Source organism: Giraffa tippelskirchi, chromosome 12, assembly GCF_054371585.1.
Source record: "Giraffa tippelskirchi isolate mGirTip1 chromosome 12, T2T-mGirTip1v1.2.pri, whole genome shotgun sequence".
In the NCBI taxonomy this organism is placed as follows: domain Eukaryota; kingdom Metazoa; phylum Chordata; class Mammalia; order Artiodactyla; family Giraffidae; genus Giraffa; species Giraffa tippelskirchi.
The window spans coordinates 4,780,735-4,803,993 of NC_137286.1; the positions used below are offsets into that span (position 1 = coordinate 4,780,735).

The window sequence follows — 23,259 nt, forward strand, 5'->3', positions numbered from 1 at the left end:
TTGGTGCCTTGAAGAGGGAGGTGGGCGTCAGCCCCCCACCCCACCCCACCCTCATGTGTGGTCACCTGCAGCCTTGCATCACGTACTCCAAAGAGGCCAGTGAGAGAAATGCTAGGATCGGGCCCATTGCACAGACCAGGAGCTGAGGCTCAGTGGGCAGAGCTCGGCAGAGTCCTGGCTGGGCTGTGCACCGGCTCAGGGAGCCCGGACAAGCCGTGTTTCCCGGTGTCTCCAGGCTGTGTGTGTGGCGGGGATGGGAGGTGATGGGTGAAGGTGCCTGCACACAGCAGGAATCCCATCACCGGGATGATGAGAGCCATGCAGGTGATATGACGGCCCCTCCACCTGGCCTGGACAGGCTTGTGTCCCCGGAACAGTCCCCAGGGTGAAGCTGGAGCTTCGGGGAAGCAGGGCAGACCCTTGGCTTCCTGGCATGGGTCTGAAAGCCGTTTCTCAAGGTCATTGCCTGGAGTGACACCATAAACTCCTTTGGGGAGGAAGCAGCAAACCAGGCCAGGGTTGGGGGGAAGGGGCTTGGAGGTGGGGTGGACTCTAGTCCTGCCTCTGTCCAGTCTCACTGAAGAGTCATGGGGGACTCTGGTCTGACCCCTCACTGTCCAGCCTACGAGACACTACGGTAGAAGGTCTCCGGGACCCTGAACTGTCACCATCACAGACCTGGTACCGAGGCTCACTCGTACTAGAGTGTGAATGACTTGAGCCAGGGGTTTCCTGAGAACACAAGGGGCAGAAAAGAGCAGGAGGCACCGGCCAGTGGCCAGGAAGGAGAGGAGGGCTGGGGGCTCTGCAGCAGCCTTCGGGGCAGGATGGGGGCGGTGGTGACAAGACCCCAGAGGCCGGGCCTGGGAGTCTCCGGAGCTTCGTTTGGATCCTGTCTGAGAGGCTTCCCCCCATGGGACCTCAGGCAAGCCCCTCCACCCACTGGGCCCCAGGCTCCAGGTCGGTGCGGCCAGCCTAAGGTGTGATAGTGCTGCTCCCGGTAGAGGGGGGACCCCCAAGGTGCCTCTGGAGAGGGCACCTGCTTGCTTCCCTGCTCCTCAACTGCTGCCACGTGGGAATGTGGGCCGGAGTTGTCAGATCTTCCAAAATTTCAGTAGGAGCCAAAAATACGGATTTTAAAATGTAAACGCTCCCAATTTTTAAATGTTGGCTCAAATGTTTAAAAAAAAAAAATTAAAACCCTCTCGCAGGCCAAATACAACATGCTGGCAGGCCAGATTTAGCTCAGGAGGCCAGTTTGCAGCCACGGGCCTAGTCCATCTGCACTGGCGCATGGCTGGGAACCCAAGGCCTGCCCCGGCCACGCGGAGAAGCATGGGGTGTGGCCACGGGGGTGGGGGGGACAGGGCATGTCTCGGCCCTCAGCGAGCTCCTCCCGAATCGCCAAGGGGAAGGACGTTCTTGGCCTCACGTGGGGACAGCCCCAGGCCAAGGTTTGGGGTCAGGCCCCCAACCTGCTGAGGGACCTTGGGCCAGCACTCGCCCCTCCCCGTCCATCAGCGCTCAGCTTGGTGTTCCGACTAAGGTATCCGCTGTGTGCCCAGCACAGCGGGCCTCTCGACCTCCCTGGCCGCCCCTTCTCAGTCTCTTGGGCTGGCTCCTCCGCTCCCTGAACCCCCACCCGGCAGAGTCCCTCCTGTTCCCCATCTGGGCTGGCTCCCTGGGTGGTCTCATCCAGTGTCAGGGCTCAGGTGCTGTCTCTATGCGGACGACGTGCAGATTCACATCTCCTGGACCTCCTCTGAGCTCCAAACCCCTGTCTCCCACCCTCTCGCCCGTGTCCCCGCTGGGATGTCCGAACCTCCGCCCTGGGCCCCGTTCACCTGGACTGTGTGGGTGCCTCCAGCTAGACTCCCCGGGCAACGCACTCAAGCCTCAGGGCATCCTCCACGCCGCAGCCCGAGGGGCACTCCGCTGTTCAGCAGGGTGGGGGGTTTCCCACCCTCTCAGGATAGAAGCCAGAGTTCTGACGATGGCTCACGAGGCCCCCGACTCAATCTCTGCTCCCTGCTGGTGAATGGATGCGCCCCGAAGTCTGGGCAGGAGGGGCATGGCACAGTGCCCTGGGCAGCCTGCCTCCCATGGTGGGCATATCAGCGCCGTGAGGGCAGAGATGCTCCTCTGGTTTAGTTTGTTCTCAGCTGAGCCCCCTAGAACAGGGCCCAGAGGGAATGTTTGTTGAGTGAATGCAAGTGGACAAGGAGTGATGTAAAACCTTGTAGAAGAGGGTCCACCCTGAGTGATGGCATTAAAAGGCTGGCTCGGGAGCGGTGACAGCCCTTCGCCAGCCCTGCCCCCAAGACGGTCCCGTGCACTCACAGTGTCCTCTGAAGACTGTCCAGCCTCCCGAGATGAGGCATTGAGCTCAGAGAGGCTGAGGGTTTTTGCCCAAGGTCACATAGCTGCATGTGAGGCTCAAGACTCCATCAGCGGGAGGCGGGTGGCCGCTGGCTTGACCACAACTGGAATCTGGTCCTCCCCGCCATCTCTGCCCTCTGTAGTTTTGGGCTTGTTTCCTTCCCTTGAAGAAGGATGAGGGAGCAGGATACAGAAGAAACCAAGGGAGCTGGGGCTCAAAGTAGATCTCAGGAGGGCCCAGGGGACTGAGCACAGGCTGCATGGGTGGGCAGGGACTCGGCCAGGGCCACGGGGCAAGTCGGAGCGGAGACCCGAGCACCCAGCAGGCCCCTCCCTAACCTGGGACTCGCTTTCCTCGTCGCTGCAGTTTCAGGTATTACAGGACTAGGGGGTGGGGGGGGCAGTAATAGGACAGGGCCAGATGGTCCAGCAAGGAGTCACACATCCGCTCGTGGGGGCCGGGGCAGGACTGACCCCCCTCGGCAGAGGGCTTCCTTGGGCAGGGCTCTGTGTGGGTGCGTATATGTCGGGTCCCACGTGGGCTCAGGTACCCCCAGCGTGATGGTGAGCTTTAGGGGGGTCGGTGGGGGGCATGGGCCGGCATGGGAGTGAGACCGCGAGGGACCTTGAGAGCAGACCAGAGGCTGCTGGAGGCGGAGAGCAGATGCCACTGGCTGGGGATAAAGAGCAACTGCATTCATTCGGGCATCACCGCCATTCGGGCATCACCGCTTGCTCACTGGAGGCTGCTGTGCCGGCCCTTAGAGACAGAGATGCTGTGGCTGAACCAGAGGTGCCCCTGCTGTCAGGGGTGTTGCTTGGAGTTCAGGGCCAGGGGCAGGGCAAAGGGCCAAAGGAGTCCAAAGGGACAGGGTGTGATAAGAAACCCTTCGGTGGAGAGAGGAGCTCCTCTGGGTGGGTGGTCAGAGATCCAGGAGGGAAGAAGTGCAAAGGCCCTGAGGCAGGAGTGAGCTGGGTGAGTGTGGGGCCAGCATGGTGGCCAGTGTGTGCCAAGTGAAGGGCAGGGTGGGGGGAGGGTGTGGGCAGAGGGTTAAGGGGGGCCAGGTCTGTGTTTCCCAACCCCGGCTGAGGCCTGACTTGTGATCCCGAATTGCCGCCCTCTGTGGCCCTTTGGCTGTGCTGGCCACAGAGCGGGTAGCTCAAGGGTGGAAGGGGCTGTATCTGGCCCTCTGGAAGCTCAGAGTCTTGGGGAACACAGAAAGAAGGGAGGTGACGGGACCGTGGTGGTCAGCGAGTGGTCAGAATAGGGCTCAGGGTGTGGGAAGGCGAGCATGGGCAGAGACACGGGAGGAAGAGGTGGCAGGTGGACTGAGGCAGAGATGCGTGGTACTGTCCAGTTTAGCCAGCAAGGAGGGCGTGTGTGATGCTGGGAAATAAAGATGATGGCCACCGGGCTGGACCACCAGGAGGATGGGACCACCCAGAGGGGCTGGACCACCCAGAGGGACAAGAGGCTAGTTCAGGGTAGACAGTGATAACATCATAGGTCTGCTGCAGCAATAGGCACGGGGCTGTGAGTTTGAGGTGAGCCGGAGGGACGGCACCCGGGGCAGGGATGGACTGTCCCTCTGAGAGACCCAGAGTGCCCACCTGGGTTCCCACCTGTATCAGGAGACCACTGGGGGCCTCCCTTGCCTGTGGGTCCCTGGAGGGGCCCGATGGAGCCTTGAGGCTGTTTCCTGCCACCTCGGTTCACGCTGGGGACCATGGACAGCTCACAGCCCCTTCAGAGCCATGGTCCCCAGCACCCTGCCCCCTCCTGTAACAGAGGCACTGCTTCCAGCCTGAGACCCGGGCAGTGCCCCTTGGGTCTCCTCTGCCCAGCCCATCCGCAGCCCTCAGCTAACCACAGGGGACTCAGAGCCGGCCATTCGTGGTCCTGCTGGGGTTCCTCATCTCAGGAATACCCCCCAAGCCTCCTGGATATGAACTACCGAGTTAAGACTCGAACGCGGGGCTCTGGCCTCAACACCAAGACCACTGCCAAAGGCACAGTGCCTCCCCATGGGGCCAGCCGCACACAGCTATAACTGCTCTTGGTTCATCCTCCCAGAGCTTCGCACACAACTCCCGCCCCCTGGGTGAGGTGCTGGCTGGACACAGCCAGGACACAGCTGGCTGGGAAAGACATAGACCCTGCCCCAGGGAGCACACACCTGCTGTGGAGGCCAAACCCAACAACTCGGCTGGGTCTCCTCCATGGAGGGCTGCCTGGAGGAGGTGGTTTTTCAGGATGAGGACAGCAGTGACCACAAGGGCACTGGGTCTGGGGAGAAGGTGAGACTTGGTGGTAGGATCAGAGCGAGGCTTCAGGGTCTGGATCATTGGCGTGAAGGGAGAGGCTGCTAAGGTGTTGGGGCTGGACCCCCACCCTCCTTCCCTGTCAGCCTCTGCCCCACCCCCACCACCCACCCCCTGCCACCAGGGCAACTCAGCGTCCTCTCCTAGAGCCCCTTTGTGGGGGAGAAAATCCCAGACAGGTCTTTTAGACGAGCTGATACATTCAATATGAATAATAAATGCTAGATTTTTATAATTAAATTTTAATACATGCTTATTAATTTTAGACAAACTCGCTGGCAGGTCATTCACTGTGAGTGATTGAGGCATCCGGAGACATTTGAGGAGCGTCTCCAGCCTCTGGGTGGGAAAGGTCCCTGAGGCTTGGGGGCCAGTCCCGGCCGGGCTGAGCCTCTGGGCTCCGCTCTCCTCCTCTGTAAAATGGGAGAGACTACTTCCCAGAGGAAGAGCTGGCCAGCGCGATGATGAACACAGGGCTGCTGGGTGGTGGTGTCCTTGTGACCTCAGCCCTTCTGCTGTGGGTGGACTCCTGGGACGAGAGCCACGGTTTCATTTCTCAACCATTAGCCCCTGGAGGGCAGGGCTCACCTCATTTGCTGCCGCCTCCGAACCCCAAGAACCGAGTCCCGAGCTAATGAATGAGCGAGGCACCCGTGGGTGGATGATGGAACACTTGGACTTTTGGGGTTGGGGCTGACCCTGGCAACGCAGGGCTCCTCCCACCCTGCGTTGGCGGGGTGGAGGCCAGGCCTGCTGGGTGCTGGGGGTGCCCTGGTGAAGGGACAGGACTCCTGCCTGGAACTCAGAGCCAGAAGGGAAGAGGCAGGGAAAGACACGCCGCAGAGGAGTAGGATTCAAGCATGCCTCGTCCGTGTTTATTGAGCGCCTTCTGTATGCTGGGATCAAGTGTGCTGAGCGCGCTGATGGGAACCCGGGAAAGGTGGGCCTGGGTACATAGGGGGCGTCGGGGAGGTGTTGGCCAATCGGCCAGCTCCTTGTCTTGGGGGAGGAGGGTATATAGAGGGGTCTGGGCTCGTGGGCTCCGACAACTTTTAGAGCGTCGGGGACTGTGTCTGGCTGCCAATCCAGACGCCTCGGGGATCTTTTCGTCTGAAATCCCTTCCCGCACCCCAGCCCCTCCGCAGTCTGCGATGCAGAAGGGCAACAGAGCGCCTCGTCCTGCTCCCCCCGCCCCCAAACCTAGCTCGCAGGTGAGGAAACTGAGGCCAGGGGCATCTCGGGAGGGCCCGAGCGAGCACCCGGGGAATTGGTGACGGAGCCTGGCGGAGGGCCCCCGGCCGGGCCTTCCAGCTCGGCGCTGGCGGCCCGGACTGCGCCCTCGCCCTGCGGGGCGGTGGGGGAGGCGGCGTGGGGCCCGGACCGGAGCGGAGCGCGCTCCCGGCGGACGCGGCGGCGGCGCCCGGCGCGAGGGGCCGGGATGGGCAGTCATCAGTCTTCCCAGGTGTGTCGCGTGGTCCCTGGGCGCAGCCCCCCCGTCCCCCTTGAATCCCAGGCATGGTACAGGAAGACGGGGGAAAGCTCCCGGGAGCGGCCTCTCCCGGGCGACGGAGAGCCCTCCCCGCGCCCCCCGCTCCGCGCAGGAAGTGCGATCCTGCCCGGGCCGCTCGCGGTCCCAGTCTTTCGCTGGCGCCCGCAGGGTTAACAGCAGAGGGTGGGCCCCCCGCCCGGCCCGCAGAGGGGCTGTCCGGCGGCAAGGGGCTGGGCGGGGAGGGTCTCCAAGCCGCGCGCGGGCGGGTCTGCGCAAGCCCGGCAGGGAGCCCCGCTGGCGAACCTAGTGCGCAGGGGTTAATCCCTTGGGCCCTCGAGGGGCGAACCAGGCTCGGACCCCAGAAGCTGAGGGCAGAAGGGTCCCCGATTGAGAAGCCTGAGGTCCCGACTGCTAGCACCCTCGGTCCGCGAGCGTGTCAGGTTCTCCACTCCTGTACGGACCCCAACTGCCCGGTCTGAACATTCTCCGACTCGGAGATTCTGCAATTCCGGGCTTGGCTTCCTCCGGGAGGGAGCGTGGGGCTGTAAGGGTTAACGGGCGGGGTGGGGCGGGGTGGGGGTGTGTGCAGCGGGGGCCGCAGCCGCCGGAGAGTTAACGCAGTCGGGCCGGGTCCCTTCTTTTTCGGGCGGGCAAGACTGGGATCGCCTCCGGCAGTGCGGTCCCGAGTCCCCGGGCCAGCCCCTTCCTCTCCCCGGGGGGCGTAACTCGGTGCGCGGCGGCCCGGGCGGGCTCACCTGTTACTCGGCCGAGGACCCGCGCACCCCTTGAGTCCCCGGGACCGCGGCTGGTGAGTGTGGGCTGGGGGCGCGCGGGCCGGACTTCCCAACCACCAGGCGCGCCCGGGTGCCCCGCCGCTGTGCCCGCGGTGCCCAGCCCCGCCCGGCGCGGCCGCGGAGCGCACGACTCCTGCCTGCTGACCCTCTCGTTTGGTTTCTCACAGGCCTCTGCCGCAGACATGGAGAAACTCAGGTGAGTGGAGCGTCCTCCGTGCCGGGGCTCCCGGGGCCGGGGTCGGGGATGGGGGCGCTGGGGAGGGCGAGAGGAGAGGACTGTTGTGCCCGAGCGCATCTATGGCCCGCGGCCGCCCAGCGCGGCTGGCCCGGGCCGGTGTGCCTGAGTGTGGTGCGTGTGTGCGCGCGCGACTAGACAGCGGGGAGCCCCGCGCGGGGGTCCTCGGCGGGGCTGGGACCACTGCGGCTGTGGGTGGGGGCGCGCCACCAAGGGCCGGGCTGGCGCGCGCGCGCGCGAGCCTCCGCGATCCCCCAGGCCCTGCCCTGGACTCTGGATTGTCCCCCGGGACCCTTGGGGTCTCTGCTCTGCTGTTACGCACCCAGGCCCCTGCGCCGCCCCCCCCCCCTTCTCCCAGCTGACAGTTGCTTGGTTCTGAGCTTTTTAAGTTTACGCCTCATTGGGGCTGGGGGGTTGGGGGATGGAGTCCTCCTGGCTGGCCAGGCCGTCGCGTCTTGGAGCCATTTTGGGGGAATCCCGCGACGGCGTCTGGGGAGTGCTCCCCTCGGCCTCCCTCCAGGTGCTAAACTTTGAGCCTCGGTGGACTCCAACTGGGCGCCCTTCGAGGCAGGCCGAGGATCCGTCGATTTGAATATTCATAACTTCCCTCGAGCCCCCTGACCCCCACTTTGGGAATACCCCGAGTACCCCTGCGATCCCCCCACCTCCTGTTTTCCTTCCGAAGGCTGAGCCTAGACTTTGTGTGGGCAGGAGGCCCAGCTCTGGCTTCTGGGATTCAGGACAGTTTCCTGGGCTTGGGGGGTCTCTTGGCCTCCCCCCATCTCCTCTTCCCCTCTCCCAAGACCAGGATCAGCATCCTTGGGGAGGATGCTGGGTATCAGGTGCACCCATTTCCCAAGGGGCAGGGATCCCGCAGAGCCCAGCTTGTTCCAGGACAGGTCCCTGAGTCTCGGGGAGGGTCCTAGGACCTTCCCAAGTGACCCTCACTGCCATGGATGGGTCACTGGGGCATGCCCAGGTGGGAGCCTGGGGACAGGTGGGCTCACGTGTACTGGCCGCAGGCTGGACATGAGAGCAGGGCCATCTTCTGGCCACTGGGCTGGAGTGCAGCCCTCCCCTGTGGGTCCCCGAGGACCAGAACCCATCTGTCTGGGGCTGGAATGAGGGGTCCAGGCTCTTAGAGCTTAGGAGCTCAGATCCAAATGTCCCAAATGTCCATCAGCCAGGCCCGCCTTGTCATGGTCAAGGTCCAGGGGGAGCTGATGAGACCCAGAGAGAGGCAGCCCTGCCTCTGGCCATGTAGATGAGTTCAGATCTGAGCCCCCCAAGACCCTCCCTGATACTCCCATTGGCTATATCTCACCAGAACCCCCACTGGACTGGGCTCTCTGTGGAGGAGGGGTCCCTACTTAGCTGGGACTTGGGAAAGAGGGCACCATTCTTGGGGCACCTTGAGACCAGGGTTGGGGGGCCCTCTAAGGCCCTCTGTCTCGTTTCCTCTTTCTCCATGCCCAGCCAAGACTCTGGAGCACCTGTGCTCTGGGCAGTAGGGGCAGAGACATGGCCCCGCCTAGCTAGGAACACAGGCGGACAGGTCAGCCGGTGGGCAGACCCAGTGCCCCAGATGCTGAGGGCACAGAGCATCTCTTTGCTGGGTGGGCTGAGCGCTTCCCTGAGCCAAATCCAGAAGACTGGTGGCAGTGGCCAGGGCCCAGGCTTGTGCGCTGCACTCAGGCAGCGGAAGCAGAGCCCGGAAACTGGTGAGATTGGGGGGGGGGTCCCATGTGTTCAGGACCCAGTGTAGCCTCCCAGAATTGGGAGTCCTCCTGCCCTCTTCTCCCTCTCACCCCATGAGTGGTCTCAGAGCTCCCTCAAGGGCTTTTCCAGACTATTTCTTCCCAGCCAGAGCTGGGGCTGCCCCTGGAGTTTCTGCCCCACAATTAGTGTCAGGAGTCCGGGACCAAGAAGCCCCAAGGGATGTAGGGGAAGTTGGTCAGCATGGCCTCCTACGGTGTAGGTCACAGGCTGTGGAGTCCTCTGGCAAAGTCCTGACCCTCTCTGGGGCTCAGTTTCCTCATCTGTAAAGTGGGTATCCTAGCCACCCTACAAGGTGGGGTAGGGCAGTTGGGAGGATGACCCGAGCTATTGTGGGTGACAGACCCCACCTGGGAGCTGGCTCACAGCAGCGATCCAGGTAAATGTTCACTGTGGCACATCTGAGCTGTACAACTATGGGTTCCCAGGCAGGAGAAGATTCATGTATGGTCCAAGGGAACGGGTCCTGTGTGTCCAGAGTGATGACCCTGGGCTGGGATCCTTCCTCTTGTTCCTAGGCGCACATTACAGGCTGGGCCTAGGAATCTGAATTGAGCTCCAAGAGGGCAAGTCCTTCACCTCATCCAATGTTTGTCACACAACCACACGTACCCCAGGCCCCAGAACCACAGGGCTCATTGTCATCCTCAGGTACCCAGCTGGGGTGCCCCTGCACTCGCCCCTCTGCCTGAGTTCTCCTCCCCAGCACCCACCCCATACTGCACCCCCACTTCTGGGTCCCGAATGAGTTATCACCTTCATGCCTCTCTGCCTTTGCCCATGCTGTTCCCTCTGCTCAGAATGCCCTTCCACCCACCTTCTTGTCCATGTGGCAAACTAGTTACCCTCCTTGTCATCTTTTCTCAGTGGCTTTTGTGACTCTCTACTCCCTCACCCCCCAGGTGGGTTCACTCCCCTCTCTGTGATCCAGCTCCTGCCCTGGCCCTGAGACGGGCCAGCCCTCCAGAACAGGGACCCAAACCCATCCGCACATGCTCCCAGGGATCCCAGGTTGGAGACACTGGCTGGGAGAATCTGAGAGGACTTCCTGGAAGCAGGGACGCTGGAGCCAAGGCTTTAAAGAATGAATAGAAGTTTGCAAGGAGGACAGATAGGACGAACCTTCTAAGACGTGCGGGGTCATGGGGGCCTGAGGAAGCGAGGCTGTGTTCAGGGAGATCGGCGAAGTGTGGGGAGCGGAGGTCGGGAGGAGCAGGGTGTCCTCTGTCCTCCTCACCCCAGATAGAAGCCCCTGGAAGTCCGTTTGTCCAGCCCCAGGTCCAGCACCTCTGCTCTGGCCCGATGCATGCCCCCTGCCTGTCGCTCACTCAGCTATCCTGCTTCTGCTTGAAAAACTCTTCCGGTGACACTCAAATATTTGCAGATATTAGCAAGTGCCGACTGGCTCTCTGCATGCGAGCCGCTGCTGGGCTAATCCCCAAGTTAATCCCCTCCTCTGCCTTCCTCTGCACCGGTCAGCCCGCCTTGGCTCCTGCCACGGCCACTTTGCTGCGTGCCCTTTGGCAAGCCACTTCGTTTGCGTGAACCTCAGTCCCTTCTTATGTCACAGAGCGAAGTGGGTCCGTCGCCCCGCAAGGCACGCGGGACACAGAAGGGGCCCCGGAAACCCAACCGCAAACCTGTTCGAGTCTGCACCTCCCCCCCCCCACAACATAATTTTTCAAAGTTGTCAACTGTGATAGGCACCTAGAAAAAGTAATCATTCCCTGTGCAGGTTAGAGGTTAACTTTAAGACGACCACCACCCAGGTCAAGAAGTTGAGTGCCACCAGCCTCCCAGGGACCCCTCCCCCAACTTCCCGCAAGACCCTTCCCCCATCACAGCCCCCTCCACCTCCCCCGGAGGTCTCCAGGATCCTGGCTTTTGTGAGAAGCGGTTGCTTGGGGTTTTGTTGTTGCTGGGTTGTTTTTTTTCCCGATCTGGCCGCCCATGAGCATCCCTAACTGACTTGGTTTTTTTGTCTTGTCTGGTCTAGAACTTCACATACATGCTGTCTTTTAGCCTGTGCTTTTCAGGCTGGCTTTTTTTTTTTTTTTTTTAAACCCCCACCAAAACAACGATGTTTTGGAGAGGCGTCCTTAGCTGTGCCTGGAGCTGCCGATGGCCGGCTGTCTCGGGGAAAGGCGCGGCGGCGGCTTTGAGTGAAGTTGCTGCAATCTGTTTATTAGCTGATGGCTGTCCGGGCGCTTCCAGCCTGGACCGTAGCGAATGAAGCTGCTGTGACCGTGCCTGTCCGGGTTTGGGGGGTGTTTGGGGGCGCAGGCGTGCAGCCTCCCCCCAGAGGACCCGGGAGCCGCACTCCTGGGGCGCAGGAGGCGGTGCTGGGGTGAGGGGCGGCTCGCGCACGGCCAGCTTTCGGCGGGGAGGCCACACCCTCCCCGCGGCCCCGGGACTTCCTGCATCTCCGCATCCTCAGCGCACCGGGCACCCGGGTACCAGCCCCGGCTCACAGGCCGCAGGCGGAGCGACTGCTCCGGGCGCGGTAATTGCGCGGCCCTGGATGACAGCCGGCTGGGGCTTCCTCGTTGGTGACTTCTGCGTGTTTTTCCATCAAGTTGCCGTATTGATTTGGAGCTCTTCAAGAGAGCCCTCGCCGGTCACATGTGTGGCAGAGGCACCTCCCGCCGGCTGCTGGATTCTGGCTCTTTCAGTGGTCCTCTGATGAACAGAAGTTCTTAATTTTAATTCTGTTGAATTTCTCTCGAATCTTTTAGGCTTTTTACTTTCTGATGGAAGCTTTTTGTGCCTTGTTTAAGCAACCCTTTTGATGTCATGAACCTATTGAAAGTGGTTTTTGTGCATGGTTTTGAGGTGGGGCTCCTTTCTGTCGTTGACCGCCACTTCACCACCACCCCCCACCCTTGGTGTGTTTGGTTTTGTGTGTGTGTGTGTGTGTGTGTGTTTGCTTTTTCGTGTTTTGGGGGGTTTTGTGGGGTTTTTTGTTTCTTTGTTTTGTCATTAGGGGATTTGGGGGGAGTTGTGCTTTTTGTTTTGGAGGTTTTAAATTTTGAGTTTTTTTATTTTCTCGTTTTTTGGGTTTTAAATTTTTTTGGTTGGGGGTGTTTTGGGGTTCAAAAATTTTTTTTTCCTTTTTGGATTGTTTCCTGAGTTTTGTGGTTTTAAATTGGGGGGTTGGGTTTGTGGGGTTTCTTGTTTGTTTGTTTGGAGAATTTTTTGGTTTTTGGATTTTTGTTTAGGGGTTTAAATTTTGGGGGTTTGGGGATTTTGGCTTGTTTTTTTTTCTGAGTTTTACGGTTTTGTGGGTTTAAAATTTTCATTTTGAGGGTTTTTTTGGTTTTTGAGTTAAAAATTTTTTTGTTTTTTTAGCTTATGGCTTTTTTATTTTCTGGGTTTTGAGGGGTTTGTGTTTTTAATTTATTTTTTAGTTTTATGAGTTTTGTGTTTTGTGAGGCGGTTGCTTAGTTTTTAATTTTTTTTTTTGAGTGATTTCTTGTTCGGGTGGTTTTGTGCTTTTTTAAAATTTTTGTGGGAGTTTTTTGTTTGGGTTTTTTGTGTTTTGGGGGTTTGTTAATTTTTTGTTTTTTTCTTGTTGGGGGTTTTGTGGAGGTTTTTTTGGCTTGGGCTTTTTGTTTTGTTGTTTGATTTTGTGTGGGTTTGTTTTCTCTTTTTGCTTTTGTGGGGCTTGGTTTTTTGTTGTGTTTTGTTTTTTGACTTTTTTGTTTGGGGGGTTTGGTGTTTTTGTGTGGTCTTCTCTCACACCCAAATGTTCAGGCCCATACTCTTGATTCACTCGTATCACCAATATGTGTTGCAGCGCTGCCTCAGACGCCGCTCTCCATGCTGGAGACACTGTGCCAGGTGCCAGGCTGACGTCCTAGAGGTAGAGACAGACGGTTTTCAGGTCGCCTCACAGATGTCAGATCACACTGACCTCATCTCCAGAGACTCTCGCAGCCCACTCCCCCCTAGACAACAGGCCTCCCTGCTGCGCTTCAACTCCATCAGACAGACACCTGCCCCGGGGCCTTTGCACGTGCCTTTCCTTCTGGAATGTTCTTTCCCAGATATCCATGTGACTCCCTGCCTGCCCTCCTTTCACATCTTGCTCAAAAGTCATTCATGGTCAGGGGTCATGGTTGGGGGGGCTCCTGACCACTCGCTCCATTTACAGTTAGATCCCCTCCCCCGTCCTCCCTCTCCTTGCCTTCATTTCCATCTCCCTGGTCCCCACCTGACTCTCAATTTCTTTTACTTATTTATCTTGTCTATCATCTGTCTTTCCCTGAGAACAGCAGCTCACTGCTGATCCGCAGCACTTAGAGCTGTCACGTAGTAGGTGCTAAGTAATTTCTCTGAAATGAGACCCAAGGGTGGTGCACAGTGAGGAAGAGGGGTGGGGAACAGCTCCTCCCCACGCTTCATGATGCCCATGATGGGGGCTCTCCACTCTGCCCCCCAAAAAGGGAAGGGTTGGGGGACACTCGTGCCTCCCACCCTACTCCCAGGGGGGGTTTAATTATATTTTTAAAATATCACCCTGTGAGAGGTCCCCAGAGGTGTGAGAGCCTCCAGTGGAGGGGATTCGGCTTGGATGGAGGGAGATGCTTGGGTGGAGATGAGGAGGTGTGGGGGAGGGTGTTCCCGGCAGGGGTTCTGACCTGGGCAAAGGCCCACTGCAGGAGGGAACGCTCTTCCTCACGTGGCAGCTGAGTTCTGCCTTTCTCAGGCCCTCAGCATTCTGCCCCCTGCATCCTCCTCCAAGCCAAGAGGGAATATGGAGCTGAAGGGGTTTGGAGAAACGGAGGCCAGAAGCGGAAAGGGGCTTTTCCAGGCATCTGGGCCTCCAGAAACAGCTGGTCACTGCCCAGTGGAAGGCTTCTCGTGTTTGGGCCAAAACTTACAGCCCCCTGGCCATCCTCCATCGTCCCCTCCTGAGGGCCACGCAATCGCCTTCCTGAAGTCCGGAGCTGCGGATGCACCTCCAAGAACTCCAGGCCCCCATTAAACCCTCGGAAAACCAAAGCTCTTGTGTAGCACCCAGTGCCCTCTTCTGTGGCCACCTGACCCATCATGTGGCCCAGCTGCTCCTCCTGGCTCTGCCTCACTTCTAAACTTAACTCTGGGGGAGGAAGTCTTAGGGGCTAATTCTCACTAAACTGTGAATGACTACCTTGCTTCAGTTTCTGCCTCTGGGAGTCAGGGCATTATAAAGGGACCCACCACATGGACGGGGCTTCCCTGATAGCTCAGTTGGTAAAGAATCCTCCTGCAGTGCAAGAGGCGCTGGTTCGATTTCTGGGTTGGGAAGATCCCCTGGAGAAGAAAAAGGCTACTCACTTCAGTATTCTGCCCTGGAGAATTCCATGGACCGTACAGTCCATGGGGTCGCAAAGAGTCGGACATGACAGTGACTTTCATTTTCACTTTTCCACGTACTCTATTCTATCTTACCTTCTTCTGCTCTGCCCTTCAAAGTCTCCTGTCCCTACAGCCCATCTGAGTCTCCACTCCTCTGCAAAAGCTCCCTGATGAAGTATGTGGGTTAGTAAGAAGGTGAACTTACCTGGATTTGAATCCCATACCTGCCACTTACTGGTTGGGTAGACTTGGGCCAGTTTCTAAACACCTCTGCTTCTCAGTTTCTGCATCTATAAAACGTAGATCATAATAACAACACCTAACTTAGAAGGCTGTTTTGAGAATGAACTCGTGAACGTGGAGCCAGGCACATGGCTGGTACTATGTGGGCTGCTTCTGCCTGTTAACCTCCTGTCCCCTGCCCACCTCACATGGTCTCCTTTGTTCCCAGGCCCTGTTTCCCCAACCATCAGGCAGATGACAGTACTCCTATCATGAAAGAGAGGACCCGGCGAAATGGGGTGTCAGGGTGTGACCTGTAGACCTAGACGGAGTTAAGACTGCCAGAGCCTCTCAGAGTGGGGGCAGGGGGCCGGCTCTGCTGCGCTCCAGGAGGTACTTCCCCTGCACATCACCGGCCCCCGACGGTGACTGGATGTTTCAGAGTAAGGATGTGTCGTGGGCCTGTTTCCCAGCCTCTGCCTCACCACCCCCCACCCTGTTAACCACGGGCAGAAGACCAGCCCTGGCTGGCTGAGATCTCTGGGCCCCTCCGGCACTTTCTTACTGGATATTCCCAACAGCCTGAGAGCTGCCACACAGCCCACATCCCTGGCCAGGCCCTCTGAGTGTCTGGAGGCATTTCCATCAGGCGCCGGTGACGGGGGCAAGGCCTGGGGGGTCTCTCTTGAGCGATGGAGCTGAAGGTTCTGGAAACATCTGCCTGAGATCACTCAGTCACTCCCCCTATTCAATCATTCAGTCACCCAGTGAGACCTACTGCATGCCTTTGACGCTGAGTCCTCACCCATGGTTCTGGAAGGGACGGCAGGGGAGGCTGCCCATTGCACAGACGAAGGAATGGTGGCCTGGAAGGCCTTTCTCAAGGGCACCTGGTTAAAGAGCCTGGGAGCCAGGATAGAACACCCCCAGGGCAGCCCCTCCGAGTATCACCACTAGTCGCCCAGCGCTGGCCCTCTGGCCAGGACACAGCACCCCATCCCGCAGAGTGCCCTGTGATGAGGGCTGAGGGTCCCAGGACACCTGTTCCCACCCCACAAGCATCTCGTCCGTTCCCACCTGCCCGGTCTCCATCCTCCGCGTGTCAGGTGACCAAAGGATTGAGTAGGGGGTGATCTCAGGGGGGATGCTTCCAGAAGAAAGCGATGGTCACAAGTGTCCTTTTGGGTTTTGGTCACCAATGGGGAAACTGAGGCCCAGAAAAGCAGCCTCCTTCCTCAGCCTCCATGCCTTGCACCCACCTGCTGCTGCTGCGAACATCTTCCATCGTAACGCCAGTTCTTTTCTTCCAGACTGGGGTTTGGCCCCCAGGACTGTCTCCCGTGGGTGTGGAAAGGTGCGGGGTAGGTGGGGAGGTAAGAGCAGAGGGACCAGGGACCAAGGGCATCCCTGAGGGGCCTGGGGCCACGCAGGGGGCGCTGGGTGGGGGCAGGCTACCTTACACCCTGCGCTCTAGGGTCATCAGTGAGCCTCCCGCAGTCCTGATTACTTTTATGATCCCCAGAATTCCAGAAAACAGGCCCTCCTGCCGATCCAATTAATGCATGCCTGTGTCTGTTTGCAGGGGTGAGCCAGCTGGTGGGGTGGTCAAATTGGTGGAGCCAGCGTGGGTTCCGTGGGGCGCAGTAATGAACATGATCATCAAAGTGCCGAACGGCAGCCCCTTCTCACCTGGACTCCAGGGCCGCGTGGCAGGTGCTGGGAGGTTCATCTGGGAGCCCTGTGGGGAGCTGCTCACCCAACATGGGGTAGCCCACCCACCCATCCTCCCCACGGACACCCCCTGACACCAGCTCTGGGCAGAGAGCAGGTGTGGCCTTGGGGCAGGGGAGGGGCCCAGGGCCAAAGTGTGCACAGCCCCACCCTCTGGGCCCCCAGCCCACAGTCCCAAGAGAGTAGACGGTGCTGGGCTGGGTGCTGGGCAAGAGGGGCCAGGCAGGGGAGGGGGCCCCCCTCTCCTGAGGCAGCCTCCTTAGGACTCCCTGTTCCAGTCCATCTGCCAGAGGGACAGCCCCAGTCCGGGCCTGCCTCCCGTCCGTCCTTCTCCCCTGGGGCTCCCAGTGCCCCGAACGGTCAGGGAGCGGGGGTGGGATGCTTGGCCTGCGCTCAGAGCCAGGCGCTCGGGGCCTCCTGGCCGGCGGACCCAGGCCTGGGCTCAAGCCACACTCTCCTCCGGACACACCCTGGCCCTGCCAGGATCTCCTCACCCCTCGGCCTTTGCCCCACGCTGAGTCTCCCGAACAGATGGCCAGCCTGCTTCGTGATGGGGGCATGGATGACTTCTCCTGCCAGGGCTGGAGGCCTGCCTCCACAGGATCACCTCTGCCTTCGTCCTGGGGCTGCCGGATGAAGTACAGGATGCCCAATGAATTAAATCCATCTAAATACATTTCACTGGGCATCCTCTGCTTTATTGGGCTGCCCAATCTCAACAAACAGCTGGATGCTTGTTTAGCATAAGTATGTCCATGCCCTGTTCGGCACATTCTTAACACTAAATACTATTGTTGGCCCGAAATTCAGATTTGACCCTCTCACGATCATTTCGGGGGCGGCGGGGCGGGGGGATCAGCCCTTATGGAAATCAGAGAGCAACTCCTTTTGGCTGAGCCCGACAAAACCAAGCCAGACCCTTACAGCCCCAGACCTCAGAGGCGAGGAAAAGGCCAGAGCACTGGACACTGCCCAGGGGCATCTGGGTTGATCGGCAGGAAGCCTGCAGGCTGTGGACCCGGGGTGGGCGCCATCTCCCTTGGCCCCTCTGCAGGCTCATCTGTAAAACGCGTTCACTGTGTTTTCCATTCATTCAGTGAATGCTTATTGGGCCCTTCTGGTTGCCAGGCTCTGCTGCAGGGTCCGAGGACACAGCAGGGAATGAGGTGGACAGAAAGCCCTGTCCTGGCGGGGTGAGGCCATAGATGGACACAGGCCCAGCAGGAAAAGGGGGAGAGAGGGTGCAGCGAAATTCAGGAAAGTTGCATCTGAATGTTGAAGAAAGAGAGGAGCGGTCATGGGGCAGAGGGATCCAGGCAGAAGAACAGCAGGTGCAAAGGCCCCGGGGCAAGGCTGTGCTGCCTGTGGCTGGAAGGTGAGGTCCAGGGGGCGATAGGAAGGCCACCTGCCATCAGGTGACCAGAGTGAACACTTCAGGCTTGAGCCTAGTGATGTAGGGGCCGTGGAGGCAGGTTTTGAGCAGAGGGAGGGGGTGGATCCGACTTAGCCTTCCTCGGGGCCCCTCTGGCAAAGCAGGTGAGGACAGAAAGCCAGTTAGCAGGCTGTGCAGTAATCCCGTGAGAGAAGCTGGACCCAGGGTGGTGGGTGGGGCTGGAAGAGCCGGAGGATGTGTTTCGGAGGCAGGGCCGCAGGGGTTGCAGCTGGCCTGGGAGGACGGGAGAGAGACAGGATGCCTCCAGGTTTGGGGAGGGGCACTGGCCTAGCTGTGGAGGTGGGGAGAGAAAGCAGAGTCGGAAACAGAGAGCCCTGCAGGTCTGTGCCGCCTGCGAGCTACCCAAGCAGAGATGGAGGCCGCAGAGGGTATGCACGCCTAGAATCAGGGGGGAACAAAAATTTGGAGAGGGTCCTGCATGGAGTGATGGTATCTGTGGCAGGGGTCACTATGGGGGGAGTGTACCCAGAGAAGGAGGCAGGACCCCTGGGCCCTGCTGGCGTTAGGATGTCAGGGAGACGAGGACCGCCTGCAGAGGAGGCTGAGGAGGGCGGCCAGGTGAGGGTGGGGTTTGCAGGAGGAGAGCGGGGTCCACTGTGCCCGTGGGCACCAAGGGTTCAGGCCACGTGAGGACTGAGAAGGGATGGGCAGGAGCCGGTTCGGTGGCGTGGAGGGGATGAGAGCCAGGTCAGGCCCTGGTCCTAGTAGGCCAGGAGTGAGGACATACGACGTTTCTTGGAGCAGAGGATGAGGGCAGTACTGGAGGGTCAGCGGAGGGTTGTTCGCAATATGGAAGCGTACCTGCATGTCTGTGTGCCAGAGAAAACGAGCCAGAAGAGAGGGAGAAATGGGCGGTTTGGGAGCAAGGGGAGACGGGCTGGAGCTGTGCCTGGAGTGGGCGGAGGGGCTGCCTGGCGGGGTGTCTGTAGTAACAGGCAGGCAGATGCTGGGGGCGGGGGGGCCCTGGCGGCGGCATCTGCGGAAGTTCCCTTCTGCGGCTTCTCCGGTGTGGGGACGTTTCCTAGGCAGGTGAGGGAGGGAACCCAACAGAGGATGTGGTGGCTTGCCCAGCCCCATCTGGCGGCTCGGCCCCGGGGGACGTCTTGTGAATATGCGGGCACCCCTCACCCGGGCACTCCAGCTAGGGAGAGGCGGCCCCAACCAGAGTGAGATTAGGGAGGTCAGGGAGGGCTTCCTGGAGGAGGTAAATAGAATGAACCGAAGAGCAAGAAAAGGGGGTGTTCTGAGCAGGAGGGACAGCGTGTGCAAAGGCCCGGGGGTGACTCTGCAGCTGCTCTGTCCACCTGCCCAGGGGTGACACTGCTTGGCCTGGCCCCGAGCACCGCTGGGTCTGCCCGCCCACGGAGGGCTCCCAGGCCGGCCGCCTGATAAGATGCAGCGGAGGCGAGGTAAAAGGTCTCCCGCAGCGTCTCCGGGCAGGAGAGCAGTCATGTCACCGGCCCTGAGGACAGAAGCGGGAGGGTGCCCCTGGGTGAGGTAAAAGGTCTCCCGCGGCGTCTCCGGGCAGGAGAGCAGTCATGTCACCGGCCCTGAGGACAGAAGCGGGAGGGTGCCCCTGGGTGACCTCGGTTAGCGAAGCAGGAGAGGGTGGGGCCTGGGCAAGCGTAGAGTCCCTGCCCCCGTCCGCTCCTCCTGGATTGACCAGGGGGACCCCTCCTGTCTGGGGGCCCCAGGCCAGCTCTGTGACAGTCCCCTCCCCCTGCACGCACACAGACACACACACACACACACACGCACACACTCACATGTGCACACACACACACACGCAGGCTCCTATAGGACCAGGCGCCTTGGTGGCCGGATCCAGAGACCCCATCCCTGTGCCCGTGGCGTTGCTGGTGAGGTTGTGGCAGAGTCAGCCAAAGGGCTGCCCAGCGGGGGACGGGCGTGCCTGAGACACGGAGAGCTGCCAGCCAGTCCCTGTGCCTGTCAGCCTGAGTTACAGAGGGTCTGCTCCCAGGGGACCGTGAGACGCTGGGTGGGAGAGGGAGCCAGGTGGTCCTCACCAGCCCCGTGGGGGAGGAGAGAGGACTTGGGAGGCTTTTCCACGCCCCCCACCATTTACCCAGTCCCACTGTAGGCTCTGGGGATATACACGCCCCGGATTTTGCAGCCCCAGAGACGAGACTGGCGTCTCTCCTGCCGCTGTCTGCACAGCCTTTCAACAACAGGCACTGCCCGTCCGCGGCTCTGCCGAGACACAGCGCCGGGCACTGGGGCGAGGAGGTGTGGGAAGGACGCGGTCCCACGGGAGGGCGGGCCGGTCCCTGGGGCATCGTCCCCGCGGGAATGAGACCCAGTGGAGGAAAGCAGCCTGTCCCGGGAGCCAGGGCCTGAGTGGGGAGCCCAGAAACAGCCCAGTGGGAAGGTCCCTGACCCAGCAGACGGCAAGAACAGAGGCCCCAGGGTGGGAAGGAAGGGACCCAGGGGCACCCGGGCAAGGCACCCGGGGGTGGGGGCAATGCGGATCTGAGTGATGGACGGGACTGGGCGGCGGAATCTTGCCCGGAGGTGGGCGTGGTCTGGCTGGGTTTTGTGACCTGCCCTCCAGCCGATGGGGAAGACTGGCCTCGGGGCTGGCATGGAGCAGGACACCGATCACTGGGAGCTCAGCCCCATGACGCTCCCTGGGGGTCCGGCCAGGCTGGCAGGGGTGCCAGGGTACCCCCCCTGCCAGGCCCTGGGTGGGGAGGGGTTAACCTGGACTGAGGGAGCCAGTGCCATTCTGGCAGAGGGGCCGTGGGGACAAAGTCACCAAGATGAGAAGCCGCCTGCAGCCTGTGAAGAACGACAAGCAATTTGGTATCACTGGACCTTGACTGGGGGGGCCTTTGGGGGCACCTGGCTCCGTGTACCCACCAGCCAGCCAGCAAGCGGACATTCGTTCAGCCCCACCCTGCCCCATTCACCGCCCACCAGGGGCCCCCACGGCGCCTGTGTCCTTCCCGCCCTGTGCCCGGCACAAGCATCATGGGCATCGGAGTGGGGGGAATCTCATCCTCGCCCCGGACTTGCTGTGTGATCTGGGGAAACTTGCTTAACCTCTCTGAGCACCAGTCTTCTCATCTCTAGCAAGAGGTGCACCCGCATGGCAGAGGCTAGAGATGATGAGAATCGGGGTCAGAATGAGAGCAGTTGTCAGGGACATAGATGCCCTGTGTGTGGCCAGAGGCGAGGTCTGGCTGAGGTCACAGCCACACACACCCCATTCCCTGTGCTTCCAGGCAAGCCCCCCGCCCTCCTCCCCTGGGCCCCAGTCTCCCAGTCTCCCTTCTACTCCCCTGAGACCTCACTTGCCAGGGGTCTCTCTGCGGAAGGGCCTTCTGGGGTGGGGACTGGCAGGCGAGGGCTGGGCCGGAGACTCCCCCAGGAATCGCTGACCTCGGTCAAGCCACCGAGGGGAGACTGGGTCTCTGGCTGCTCCCACGGGAGCAGAACCGGCCCGTCCTGCCCCCACTGCCTGTTCACTCGACAGCTCTGGGGTCATTGCCCGAGAGTGGACCCCGGGCCTGGAATCCCAGAGTCCAGTTTTCAACTGGAGAGCAAGTACCTGCCCGCCCCCCAGCCCGCAGGAAAATCAGGGCCAAGGGCAGCCTGTTTCACAGAGGGTCACAGAAGCAGAGATAGAGCCCAGAGCTTCCCCAGCACCCCCACCCACCCCAGTCAGATCAACACTGGAAATCTTTTTGAGGGGGAGGGGCCAAATGTGATCCTTCATAAACTTTTTAAAACGTGTTCATCCTCACTGTAGGAAATACGATAAATCCAGCAAAGGATAAAGGGAAATGTTACACCCGCCCAGGATCCCACCACCTGGCCCAAGCGACATCGACATCCTTCCCTTGTCACCTTGTGTGGCTGTCTGTGTGCAGCTATTTTGTAAATGGGGTTCCGCGGCTCTTTCACACACACACTTGCCCACGTCTCCAAGCCTTGTTTGGACGCCCGACGTCCGGGGCAGCATCTTCCCATCAGAGTTCCACTCAGGCTCGGGGGGCCAGCACGGCCTCCCTGGAGAGACCGTGGCAAGGGCATGACCCAGTGGACTCGGGCCCAAGGCATCCCGTTGGCCCCCAGCAGGGCTGTGCCATGGAGCTGGGCTGGGTCGTCCTCCACCCTGCATCCCACCCACCCGCCTGGCCCAGACAGGCCACGGGCAGGGTTGGTGAGAAGGGGTCCCAGGAGGGCCCTGTCTTGAACCCTTAACATCCACTGGGTCCCACGGCCTCCAGAATACCCCGCTGATGTCCACACAGATGAGCCCATCACCACCTCCCAGCAGGTCGGGGGTCACCCTCCCTCCATCCTCCTCGCTTCTCAGGGTCTCTGACCAACGGGTACCACTAGGAAGAAGCAACAGCTGGACAGGAATCTGGAGCTGGTGGGAGCCTGCCCCCTGGGACTGCCCTCAGAGGATGAGATGGGGGTGCAGGCCTGGGGGTGGGGACCCCGCTGCTGGTGGATGCAGGGCCAGCGATGCATTCAGGCAACCGAGGCTGGCAGGCACCTACACCCTGGCGCGTGCACAAGCACCCTGCTGCTGTGTTGGTGACGAGGAGCTCTCCTGCCGGCGGGGGGCCGACCCCCCACATCTCTGTGACTGCGTGCCCACGGTGGGCCAGCGGACCCCCCAGTGCTGGTTCTGAGCAGCTCTGTGACTGCGTGCCCCTGGCGGGCCGACGGGCCCCCCGGTCCCCATTCTGAGCAGCTCTGTCCTCTTCGCCCACAGGCTGCGCAGCGCCTGGGTGCCCTCGTGCCTCGGGCAGTCCCGCAACCTGCAGGGCCGACGGGCCAGGTCCTCGCCCTCGCTCTGGGACAGGTAATACACCTGTTGTCTCCCCGCTTCCTCAGCCTCTGTCCCCAGACGTCCATCCGGCATCGGTATCAGCTCCCCCACCGAGAAGAGGCCCAGCCCCCTCAGCCCTGCTTCCCAGCCATCCTGTCTCGGAGGCCAGGCCCCGGTGCCCCCACAGCCCAGCCCAGGGCTCGGTCCGTGGGCTCCGGCCTCTGCTGAGTGGCCGGAGGGGCTCCTGGTGGGAGGCCGGCCGGGTTCCTCCAGGCCCCGCTCTGTGCCAAGCAGCTCATCTTTCTCCCCTGGGAGCTGGAAAAGCCTTTCAGGGACTTCTCATGGGCGAGGAGGGCAACCTGAAGCACCCACCCACCCACTCACACACACCAGATCGTGGTTTGAGTAGGGCTTCCCGAGCCCCCCCGAGTCGGGAGGGTGCCCCTGATTTGAGGGCGGGCACAAGGGGTTTCCATGCCCTCCCTTTGCATCTGTTAATGGGCCATTTCTAGACTCCAAGGCCCCCCGAGCCAACTCCATGCCCGGGGGAGGCAGAGGCCACGGTTCCTGCCCCCGGCATCGTCTCCCGGTGGTTCTGATCACGGGGGTGCAGGGACCACGGTGACAGCCCTGCTCCCCGAGAGTGGGCGCTCCAGGGTGCAGGTGCACACGTCCCCATTTTACAGACGCAGAGACTGAGACTGAGGTCAG

The 23,259-nt window shown here is 60.7% G+C and overlaps 1 protein-coding gene across 2 annotated transcripts in view; it reads left to right on the forward strand.

Annotated features, from left to right (window-relative positions):
* Positions 1-23,259, forward strand: part of BEGAIN (brain enriched guanylate kinase associated) — a 45,144-nt gene that overhangs the window by 10,773 nt on the left and 11,112 nt on the right. The window contains exons 2-3 of one of the 2 annotated variants that reach the window (XM_081549707.1): positions 7,152-7,180; positions 22,492-22,581. In XM_081549707.1, coding sequence (XP_081405833.1) covers positions 7,152-7,180; positions 22,492-22,581 — 119 coding nt within the window. The remainder of the gene's footprint in view (positions 1-7,151; positions 7,181-22,491; positions 22,582-23,259) is intronic. The other variant, XM_081549708.1, reaches the window with a different exon arrangement.